This window comes from Cololabis saira, chromosome 14 (assembly GCF_033807715.1).
Source record: "Cololabis saira isolate AMF1-May2022 chromosome 14, fColSai1.1, whole genome shotgun sequence".
Classification (NCBI taxonomy): Eukaryota; Metazoa; Chordata; class Actinopteri; order Beloniformes; family Belonidae; genus Cololabis; species Cololabis saira.
The window spans coordinates 11,190,386-11,202,477 of NC_084600.1; the positions used below are offsets into that span (position 1 = coordinate 11,190,386).

The 12,092-nt window shown below is 38.9% G+C and overlaps 1 protein-coding gene across 3 annotated transcripts in view; it reads right to left on the reverse strand.

The window, feature by feature from the left end:
* Nucleotides 1-6,029: 6,029 nt before the first annotated feature.
* LOC133459576 (voltage-gated potassium channel subunit beta-3-like) overlaps nucleotides 6,030-12,092 on the reverse strand; it is a 39,699-nt gene continuing 33,636 nt past the window's right edge. For all 3 annotated transcript variants that reach the window (XM_061739665.1, XM_061739663.1, XM_061739666.1), the window contains exons 9-14: nucleotides 11,389-11,474; nucleotides 11,144-11,264; nucleotides 10,959-11,053; nucleotides 10,716-10,836; nucleotides 8,416-8,504; nucleotides 6,030-7,503 (exon numbers count right to left, since the gene is read on the reverse strand). In XM_061739665.1, coding sequence (XP_061595649.1) covers nucleotides 7,414-7,503; nucleotides 8,416-8,504; nucleotides 10,716-10,836; nucleotides 10,959-11,053; nucleotides 11,144-11,264; nucleotides 11,389-11,474 — 602 coding nt within the window. In that variant the 3' untranslated portion in view covers nucleotides 6,030-7,413. The remainder of the gene's footprint in view (nucleotides 7,504-8,415; nucleotides 8,505-10,715; nucleotides 10,837-10,958; nucleotides 11,054-11,143; nucleotides 11,265-11,388; nucleotides 11,475-12,092) is intronic.

Below are 12,092 nucleotides of genomic sequence, written 5' to 3' on the forward strand. Positions count from 1 at the left end.
CAAAGCATGACCTCAATTCTGTCCAGGGATTTCTGAACCAATATAGTTACAACAATAAGAAGGAGAATCAGACCAGATAATATTATTATTGCAAGAAGGAAGGTGCTAACCAGGGCTGGGGATCCATTCAAATGTCAAGAATCGGTTCGACTCCGATTCTTAAGATTCAGAATCGATTATCAAGATTTGGTTCAATTCGATTAATTTCCAATATTGATTTGGGTTAGTGTTATTAAAATTTTTTTTTGAGCTGTTGCCTGAATTATATGACTGTAGTTCTGCAACATATTAATACTAGTATTATATTGAGATTCAACAGCAAGTATTGGCAGCTAATGATGCTGTAAGGACCAATCACCTCCCAGAATGCTGATAGAACTGCTTTCAGACACATCGTGGGTCAGAATTACCAAACAGATCCAGGGAGGAAACAGAGACGGATGAAATCGTTTTTATTCTTTCCCAGATTCCTTCTTTATTTTTTCCATTTTCAGTCTTTCGTATTTTACATTTTTGAGAATTTAGTTTTTAGTATTTTATGCAAATGTAAGCCCCAAGACAGTTTATAAAGTAATGAAATACAGACAATTTATGCAATTATAACTGAAAACTTTAGTGTTTTCATACCTTTAAGCATATTTAAAGGCAAAAACATCATGCCCAACAGAACATCCTTTTTTGGGCATGAACACAAAAATACCAAAAGTTGTAATGTAATGATAAAAAAAAAAAAAAAAAAAGATCTTTAGACATATGCATTGATATGAGAATCGATTTAGAATCGGAAAATCGATTTTTTTCAACACAGGCCTAGTGCTAACAATAATATAGGAAACAAGACCAATATGCACATTATAATGTTACCTATATCTCAAAGGATGAGAATAATTACATTTGAGGATTACAGTTAAGCGACCAGATAAAACATGATGTTCATCCTCATATGTCTTTGTTTTTGTTGTAGTTTGTGCTGAAAAAAAAATCATAAAAATCGTAGTTCACCTGAAGTCCCTTTAGGACAAAGTTTAAGATTTTAACATGCCCATAAGAGGCTTTTGATATTTTCCAAAACAAATTTTGTGGTAAATCAGTCATCAATGTCATCCATGCATGCAGCAGTTTTAATATTTTGTCTTCTGGATGTGGAAAATATCATTTATCAGCCTGGTTAATAACACACCTCAGCATCAAATCGTGTTTGATAACTACTGTATTTATTTCACTGTTTGATGCATATATGAAGCAATTTGCCCTTTTGGGATGTTAAAGGTACCTTGAAGTTTGGGATTTCTGTTTTGAATCTTTAGAAGCCCACCTACCGTTTCAGAAAAAGGCAGCGTCAGACAAAAACCATCCCCTTTCATCCCGTTCTTGCCTACTCCCATTGGATTTTGGTTGATTGAAATCTAAAATGCTCCAAGGTGTAACACATACAGGACTGTCTCAGAGAATTAGAATATTGAGATAAAGTTCTTTATTTTCTGTAATGCAATTAAAAAAACAAAAATGTCATACATTCTGGATTCATAACAAATCAACTGAAATATTGCAAGCCTTTTATTATTTTAATATTGCTGATTATGGCTTACAGTTTAAGATTAAGATTCCCAGAATATTCTAATTTTTTGAGATAGGATATTTGAGTTTTCTTAAGCTGTAAGCCATGATCAGCAATATTTAAATAATAAAAGGCTTGCAATATTTCAGTTGATTTGTAATGAATCCAGAATGTATGACATTTTTGTTTTTGTAATTGCATTACAGAAAATCACAATATTCTAATTTTCTGAGACAGTCCTGTACAGCAACTAAACATAATTAAAAAAAACACGAGTCCTTATTTACTCACCCAGCTACGGATTTGTGCTGTGACGTCCTGCTTAAATCTTCCTCTAAAGATCATATGTTGACTCTTTTTCATTTATTTATTTTTTCTTTGGGAGAGCTGCTTCACAAATCGGACCCCAGTACAAATGAAAAAAGTATTTTTCTCTTCCAACAAATCATTTTAGAGGCACTGTGAGTTTTGAGCATTCATGTCAGGCAACAGGCAGCTCTGTTATTTTGCCTGTTTTCCCCCTTCCCTGCTCTGCCTAACAATTTCTGCACTCAAGCTATGAGTCTGCAATTTTGACACACAGAGCTGTGGCCACCGGCCTTTTTGTGGTTCAGACATTTACAGCTAAATCAGCCCAGAATTGAAGCTGGTCATGGTGTAGTGGAGCAGATTCAGAGGAGCAGGGCAGACCAGTAGCATCAGCTGGGAGGGAAGATGTGAGGAGGACCAGTTTAACATATTCATATATCCTCATTCATCAAATAAGGAAAAGAAAGTGTCAGGCAGGGTTGGGTTTTTTTGTGGCAAATACTTTTAAAATGGGAAAAATGTACAATTTTGAGGAGCACACATACGTTTTATGCAGAGGTGTGAAAAGTATTCACATTCATTACTCAGGTAGAAGTATAGATACTAGAGTTTAAAAATACCTGTAGAAGTTGAAGTATCAACTCAAGTTTTTTACTCAAGTAAAAGTATAAAAGTACTGGTTTCAAAACTACTTAAAGTATAAAAGTAAAAGTAATGTAAGGGGGAAAAAAGCCATTGAAAATGAATGCATCTTAGTATAATGCAAATATATTAAAGAAGCATATATGTGTACTATTGAGCATTAACATGTGTTTCAGAGAGCAGCAGATATGATGACTAGTTGCCTATAAGTATTGTAATGGTACAAAAAGTCAAACTTCAGAGGCATGTTATCATTTATCCTAACCTTTATTGGAATGTACATCCAAGTTTAGTTGCAGGAATCTGAGGGAACGGATGTAAGAACAAAACTGGACAAGAACATCTGAAACAACCACAACCAAATTCACTCTATCCGGATGGAGCAATTTAACTGGATAGTTTTTTTTAAAGGCCGAAATGAAATAGAGTAACTAGGCTGTTTTAAAAATGTAAGGAGTAAAAAGTACAGATAATTGTGTGAAAATGTAAGGAGTAAAAGTAAAAAGTCGTCTGAAAAATAATTACTCCAGTGAAGTATAGATAACCAAAATTTCTACTTAAGTAAGGTAACGAAGTTTTTGTACTTCGTTACTTGACACCTCTGGTTTTATGGGTTTAATAACTGCTGGAGTGAGACTTAAAAAGGAAGTCTAGTAAATGCATGAGTGCTCTGCTTTTACTGGCTCAGATTATCCAGCTCCAGATCACACCGTTTGAAGGAAATGTCAGACTATTTCACAGCAGCAGCTCAAGTATGTGCAGAGTTTCATCGCTGGGTCTGCTCGTTAATGTAATCCTTCAGCTGTGAGAAAAAACAATATCCAAGCAAAGCGTGAAGTGTGGTTTATTAGATGTGGGGGGGGGCTTGTAGATCTCAGATGTGCTTATCAACTGGTTGGTTCATCGCTTTCTGTTTTTCGTCACCTTTTCCTGCTTGACTCCTCATGCAACGGATGAATTGGGTTGTGAATCCTGTTTCTCTCAGACATTGTTGGGTGACGAAGCAGTCACAATTTTTCTGCACATATGCTTCATCCGTCACTCTGATCACACGTGGGAGTCCGGGAACAGAAAAGCTGTGAGTCTCTGAGTCGCAGATGTTTTCTGTTGTGAGAAGCTGAATGTCTGAATGATGGTGGAGCCCGCAGGATCTATTGGCTTTATGAGCGATGTAAGAATCACAGCAGGCCAGTCAGGCTCTGATCTAACTCAGAAATACGGAATTGCATTGCCCGGTTTCTTCACAAATGAGTGACAGGGGACATTAATCAAACCCTAAAATATTTAACAGAACAACTCTGTTTCCAAAAAGGGATGTGAAAGATACGTAAGAGTATTAGGGCCAGGCAGGAGAAAAATAAAAATAATATTTTAGAGGAGGAAGATTTTTTTTTCATTATGCACTTCGAGAAAAAAGTCGAAATGTCGAGAAAAAAGTGGAAATGTCAAGAAAAAGTGTCGAGAATAATGTTCAAGTACAAACGTCTGAAAAGAGTCACCCCTTCTGTTATACATCCGGATCAAACAGGTTTCATTAAAGGTGGACATTCTTCTACTAACACTCGTAGATTACTTAATATTATAGATTATTCAAGTATCAATAAACAGGAAACTACTATTATATCTTTAGATGCAGAAAAAGCATTCGATCAGTTAAATTTGAAATTTCTATGGTGATGCTCACACGGAATTTGACCACTTTCCGTGCTGGTACCACGGAAAATAGTGGTAAGAGGTCGTGGGCATTTCACGGATTTTTGTGAGATCAGGTTGGATCTTCAATAAGTACCGAAGCTATTTGAGCTCATTCAAACAGCTGAAAACATCAGTTCCTGTTGCTCCCATTGTCTATATTTTTAAAAATTTTTGACACTACAGGGTATTTCCATTCATCCCCATTAAAATTTGAGCTTCTGTGAATGCACAACTGGAGGAAGTGAACTTGATAGACCTCTCTGAGGACCTGACTCTGCATAATACTGATAATACTGCATGTTATCTGCCTGTATCAGTTAGATAAATGCTGGAATTTGTAATGTTTGCAAAGCACCGCTTTATCAGGGACTGTTGAACCACGCTGAGATAAAGGTGTCGTTGAAAGAATTTCAGGTGTTTGTTTTACTTGCACCCCTCTTGCCTGTAATGAGCTGGGAAAGGCTCCAATAGACCCCCACAACCCAAAGGATGTAGAAGAATAACGGATGTATAAAATGGATGGATGGATGGATGTTTTAATTGCCACCACCGGCGGTTTAGGGAGCAGAAAGGTTCAGTGTAACGAGCTACGATTTCCCTGTTCCAGATATTTATGTTCAAGTCATGAAGTACAAAACTGTATCTGCCTTTCTGAGAGCGTGTCCAGGAAATGTCTATTGACCATGTTGTGGGTTAAAGAGCAATGTAAATATTTCCTTGACTACTCTGCATATTTTTGTGTAACAGCTTGAAACACATAAAAAAGAAAGAATAGCTGTCATGTGCTCTGTCACTTAAATTGCTTTTTAGCAACATACATGATACATTCAGTTTATACGGAAGAGTATTTGGGCCATGCAGAAGAAAAAATATTTGAGAGGGAAAGATTTTATTTTTATTGCGCACTTCGAGAAAAAGGTTGAAATGTCGAGATTAATTTTGAAATACAATTTCAAGAATAAAGTCTAAATTTCGTGAATAAAGTTGAAATTTCCAGAATAAAGTTGAAATACAATTTGGTGTATAAAGTGGAAATGTTTCCTCCTCCATCAAATCCAGTTAGGAGAGCAACTGACAGCTCTGCAGCAGCAGCCGTAACTAACTAACTAACTAACATCCTTGGAGTGGAACGTTAAGGGTACTTTCTGAAGTTTTGCAACTGCATATGTGTGATATGTGTTTCAAATCAATATCGTCATCAAATTTTGAATTTTTTCTCAACATTTCGACTTTTTTCGTAAAGTCAATTCGACTTTATTCTCAAAATTGTACTTCAACATTATTCTTGACATTTCAAGAATGATAAAAAATGAAAAAAAAATCTTCCTCCTCTAATATTTTTATTTTTCTCCTGCCTGGCCCTAATACTCTTCTGTAAGTTTAAGTCATCCCTTCTCAGTTTTTGGTTTTTAGTTGTTCCAAGTTGGTCAAATATAAAACATGCAGGCAAAGTTACACTTTCAAAGTTTGATGGAAGTGTCTACATACACTCAGATACTGTAGATCATCATAAAGTCACAGAAGAAAGCGATGCCTCAAGATCGTCTTCAGGAAATCGTTCATGATCCATAAATGTAACCTTTTTTCTTGTTAAGTCGCTGGCAAACAGAAAAATGTATCTACAGTGCACAAGATCCTTGTATCAACTAAATCAGCTTCAATTAAAAACACTTGTAATTTTTTTAGAAAATGTGCTGTTTCCATAGGAAATTAAGAAAATAACAAATCTCTCCTTTACATTACAAGATAATGAAATCAATACCAACTAAAGAGTGTTTGTGTGGAAGAGTCAAGAGAATGAATCATACAGAAGACTACGCCAAGAGAAATGAGCAGAGAAGCTATATTTTCAGGTTTCAACAAAAAAAGAAAAGAAAAAATACATTTGCTAAATCTTACCCCAAGTGACCATTTGAGAAACTCAGACATTTAAAATTGATTTTCTATTTGATTTGAAAACTACAGGGTCACCACAGTGTGTCCTAATCTTTGTCACATGACCAGTAATCTTTGCATACACTTCCAAACCGACTTCATCTTTGCTTCAAGAACAGTGGCAGTCTTCACTAGAACGGCATCCGTGACAAATGATGTCAACATTTTCATCTTAAACAGTCTAGGAACAGTACAGAAATCATTATGTCGGATGGACACAGCCATGTCTGCAGATTGTGGAGCATCTTAAAGAAGGGCCCAGTGGTACAGGCGGTGATCAAACTGCTGGACCATTTACAGTTTTAAAAACAAACAAAAAAAGGGTACTGCAAATCTACATAAGCTATAAAAGCCATGCCACATTTACACCTTGTTAGGGCTTTTTCTCTCTTAAAGGGACATGCGCACAGTTTACAAACAGAGGAGGCAAAGACTGCTGGGAAAGCAGCAGGGTTGGGAAGGTCGCTTCCAAAATCTCTCCCTCTGTTCATCTCTCATTTCAATTTATCTTAACATTTCTAAATATATTTTAACATGACGTGTGTAAGAATCTGATTATTTCATCTTTTAAACACATATACTTATTATATATTTTAAATCATATGATGTGATTTCTTTTTTTATTTATTTAGTGATTCCAGCCTGCAGACCAGGTGATGTAAAACAAGTAATCCACTGTTCCCAACCCTGTAAAGCAGTTAAGCGTGGCAGACCAGTCACATGCACATCATGAGAAATGTTAGGCTAGAAACATGAGCACCAACCGTTGGCTCTCTGGCTGCTGGGAACTAAACATTATACAGAATAACAGGCAGCTGCGAGGCGAGGAGTCTTGTTTGTCCAGTGAAAGCACCGCTCACGCGGTAAAGTTGCATCATAGCACAGACGTGGGCTTTTGTTTTCACTTCAGAACGTTCGATTGACCAGGGACAAATATACTTGAATGTTTTAACTTCTTGTGAATGGCAAAGAAATGTCCCTCCGACCAGCTTTGGTCTCCCTCTGCGCTGACGGAATTAGTCTGTGAACAATCAACAGTGAGCAATATATCACCTGCTTTTTTTCATAATGGAGATTTTCTCTTTTTTTTTTTTTTAAATATATGATACAGTGTGGTGCGCAAAATGGATATGCGCACATAATGGAAGCTTAATGTTTCTGGGAACATGCAAGTTGAGTATACAGCAGAGCAAGAAGGGATGTTTCCCAATGTCTTCTTCTTCTTCATCTTTCTTTTCCTCTTGAAACATCAACTGTCACTCCGATTTGCATCTTCAAGCACGGGACTCCTTCTTCGAGTGTGGCTTATTTCCCAGCAGGGCATCAATCTCAGTAATGGTTTGAGGGTTCATTTGGGATAAAATCTGAAAAATAAGGACGATAGACAATTAGTTTAAAAATGTGATCTTCCGTTTGTGCATGTCTGTCAGTTGTAACCAGTACTGGAGTTGAGGGGGGATGAGGGGGGGATGGCATCCCCCCCAAAATAAAAATGGTCAAAATCATCCCCCCAGTAAAACTGTCATCCCCCCTTTCCATCCCTTATGTCATTTCATCAATGAATGTGGTTTTACTGCTATTTCAACATTTAGAGTCATCACCAGAAAAATAACTTGTTTGAAGTAAATTTTCACTTGAAATAAGTAGGATAATCTGCCAGTGGGACAAGATTTATCTTCTTATTACAAGCAAAAAAATCTTGTTCCACTGGCAGATTTTTCTACTTATTTCAAGTGAAAATCTACTTGAAACAGGTGAAAATTGTTGTTTTTTCCAGTGATGAGTCTTGTTTTAAGTGTAATGAGATTTTCTTTACTAAAATGAGACATTTTAATTAGAAATAAGACAAATATTCTTGTTAAGATTTTGAGTTTTTGCAGTGATCCATTTTACTTATCCTGTGAAGGACAGAGTCATATTGATAAGTTCAGAAAAGTGTTTTTTATTGTTGTGTTTTGATGTATTTGATGTAAGCCCAGTGGATATTTCAAGCTTACAGAAGGCTGCATTTAACTGCTGCTATGTCATTCCTGCAGTATTTCTGCAGGTGTTTTGGTCACTGCTATTATTTGTAATATATTATATTATTTGTAATCAGCACAAATTATCTGTCCCCATATGATAAAATCCACCATCCCCCCTGATCTTTTTTTACAACTCGAGTACTGGTTGTAACCTTGTATTGCTCGTGATGCGACACATCTTTGGGTGTGAGCAGCTATGGCTCAGGAGAAAAATACCGAGGTGGGGGATAAAAAAGAGAAAGAAGATTTTACCTGGAGGGCACCCAGGTTCTCGATTAGCTGCTCTGTATTCGAAACACCCAGAAGTACCGAGCTGACTCCCTCGCTGCGGAGACACCAGGCTGAAGAAGAAAGAGAAAAGTGTTTGTGTGGTTTAGACACAGTCATAGACTATGTAAGACAACATCAAATCTTTCACAAAATCTTTCACAAATTCACTCATTCTGAAACATAGAAAAGTGGTAAAATGGCCAGAATGAAATAATCTGGTAAATACAGTGATTGTAATGAATTATTTTGCATTTTTTCTCTTTGCTTCTGAAGATTTGGGATTAAATCTTAAACAAAAATAAATGTAGAAATAGAAAGCCTTTGTTTTGTTAAAATAGAATGAATTACTGTAAACCATAGAACTATAACTATAACTGGGTTTTGATGTCTACATGTGCAGACTCACATGTGGATGACACAAATTGAAAGTTTGGACACCGTATATAAGGGGAAAAAAAGCATTTGGATTAAAATAGAACAAAAACAATGTTTCAAAGATGGGGTATATTGATGGACACGTCCTAGATAATTTGCATATCTTTGAATGCACCATTAATGCTGAAAAATATAATCTGGTTTTGGTGCAATGCACGCCGTTGTCCATATTAAATCTTTCTTAGAAAAAGCATTGTTTATTTGAGCAAGACAGTGCCAAACTATATTATCCACATTTAACAAAAGGGTGAATATTTAATAAAAGATGTGTGCAGTTCAGATCTGTCACCCACTGAATTGATTTGGTTAAATGAAAAAATGAAGCACACAGTGAAAGAGCCCCTAAATGCTAAGCAGCTGACGTAAACTGAGAGGTAGTTTCAAAGTTGTGCCAATGCGGTTTTCGTCCCGGTCGTGTAACACTGGACCAGCTCTCCACCGGGAAAGGGTGGCGTGCCTTCTCCGGGTGGGTGGAGAAGTCCTGCCTCAGGTGGAGGAGTTCAAGTATCTCTGGGGTTTTTGTTCACGAGTGAGGGAACGATGGAGCGTGAGATTGACAGACAGCGTCCGCAGTTATGCGGTCGGTGTACTGGACCGTCGTGGTGAAGAGGGAGCTGAGTTGAAAGGCGAAGCTCTCGATTTACCGGTCAATCTACGCCCCTACCCTCACCTATGGTCATGAACTTTGGGTAGTGACCGAAAGGACAAGACCGCGGATACAAGCGGCCGAGATGAGTTTCCTCCGCAGGGTGGCTGGACGCTCCCTTAGAGATAGGGTGAGGAGTTCGGTCACCCGGGAGGAGCTCGGAGTCGAGCCGCTGCTCCTTCACATTGAGAGGAGTCAGCTGAGGTGGCTTGGGCATCTGTACCGGATCCTCCTGGACGCCTCCCTAGGGAGGTGTTCCAGGCATGTCCCTCCTCCCTAGGGAGGTGTTCCAGGCATGTCCCACCTCCCTGGGGAGGTGTTCCAGGCATGTCCCTCCTCCCTAGGGAGGTGTTCCAGGCATGTCCCAGCTCCCTAGGGAGGTATTACAGGCATGTCCCGCCTCCCTAGGGAGGTGTTCCAGGCATGTCCCACTGGGAGGAGACCCCGGGGAAGACCCAGGACACGCTGGAGAGACTATGTCTCTCGGCTGGCCTGGGAACGACTTGGACTCCCCCCGGAAGAGCTGGAGGAAGTGTCTGGGGTGAAGGAAGTCTGGCCATCTCTGCTGAGGCTGCTGCCCCCGCGACCCGGGAACGGATAAGCAGCGGAAAATGGATGGACGGATGGATGTTTTGGATATCATGGTATTTTGTTTTTTTGTTTTGAGAGCATTTAAATAATAACTTAGTACCGGCATGGGGGTTGGTAGTCAAGCCCCAGTCAAGCCCTGGAATGGCAACAAGATGAACCACCTGAGCAAGGCCATAACCCTAATTGCTCCATGATGTGTGTGTCTCAGATGTATGTTGCTTTGGATAAAAGCATCTGCTTAATGACAGTAATAGTAGTAGTAGTAGTAGTATTATTAGTTGGTAATATAGCATGAGATAGCAAATACTGAAAAAATTCTCCAAATTAAATTATTAGGTTATTTATTAGGAGGAAAGAGGTATTTGCGTGACCCACAAAGTAATGCATTGCCTACATTTCTATGTTCATACCCAATCCATAAAATCAATCCATAAAATCAAACGTGGATCAATAATTTAACTCATCCTGTACCACAGACATACATAAAAGATGATAAAAAGCAGTGAATAATATCAGTCTCAATTCCCAGTCTCACGTGAATGATGAAATGAGCAAACACTACACATGTTCTGCCTTGACTGCAGAATGGAGCCGTTAGTCAGAGTGGTACCTATAGCGAGCTGTGCAGCGGTGCAGCCCAGTCTGTCTGCCAGTAGATGGAGCTCCTTGATTTTAGCCATCTGTCTACGGCCCTCCTCGCTGTTCAGCCGCTCCTTCAGCCACTGGTACCCCTTCATGCCAAACAAAGAGAGAAAATCTGTGATACAGTACTGCCTTTGCATTGTGTATCAAGTACCTTGAGAATGAATGAGTAAGACAAAACCCTGTTAAGTATCAGTTAAACCAAATTAACCTTCACTGCTGCTCTGGAGGACTCTGGAACACCTTCACTGTACTTCCCTGTGATTAATCCACAAGCAAGTGGAGACCAGGTCATTGCTCCCACACCTGAGAGTGAAATAAGTGTGAATAAAACTAAATGAGCTTTCTATGAAACATGATTGATTCAACAAAGGTGTGGGACTGTGGCTGTCTGACCGATCTTGTGGTAGAGTTCGGGAAGCTGTACTTCAACTTTGTCCCTCTGGAAATAATGATACTCTGCCTGTTCACACACAGGTGGTATCAGGTTGAACTGGCGTGCAACTGAATACGCCTCCTGATGCCAAAGAGAGAAACAAAATACTATGATTATATCAACATTTATGTGGCAGTACTGTCAATAATGCTAAAAGAAGCTGACAAAAAGATTGTGATTTTCAAAGTGGGAGCTCAGTGTTCACCATGATCTCCATGGCGCTCCAGCGGGAGGTTCCCCAGTACATGGCCATGCCCTGGTTTATAACAAAAGTCATGGCCCGGACAATCTCTGCAAAAAAACACATAAGGCTGTAACATCCCACATGAAATACAGTAATCCCTCACTATAACGCGGTTCACCTTTCACGTCTCGCTGCTTCACGGATTTGCACTGTGCATCATGTTCTGCATTCTGATTGGCTAAACAGTCTCCCCGCTTCTTCACTTCCTGTGTCAATAACGTTGGTTGCTTAGCAACAGTGCTGAGAACGGCCAATGAGCTTCAGCAGCAGCTCGAGAACGAGACCCTTTGATGAATCGTTCATTACAGTCTCAGATATAATCCATGGCGGCATGTCGGTTTATAAGAATATTTTTGCCCAGAATAAAAAAGAGCGACAACAACGACCCATAACTATGTTCTTCTCTGGAAAAAACACACCTGCACCGCAGGCTTGAGAAGAAAAATACACTATAGAGCGAGTCAGGATGCAGGGGCATCAGAAGAGCAGTGAAATACGCGGCAGTCACAATTTGTCCTACTGCACTTATTGTATTTTTTTCATAATCATTTTTCATTTTCTCCCGTTCAAATCAAATAACTCAGGTCGTGGTGGGGCGGGGCTGATCTCCGCAATTTGAAGCCTTGTATAATACTTGCAAGAAAAAAAAAGAGGTTGCTACTTCG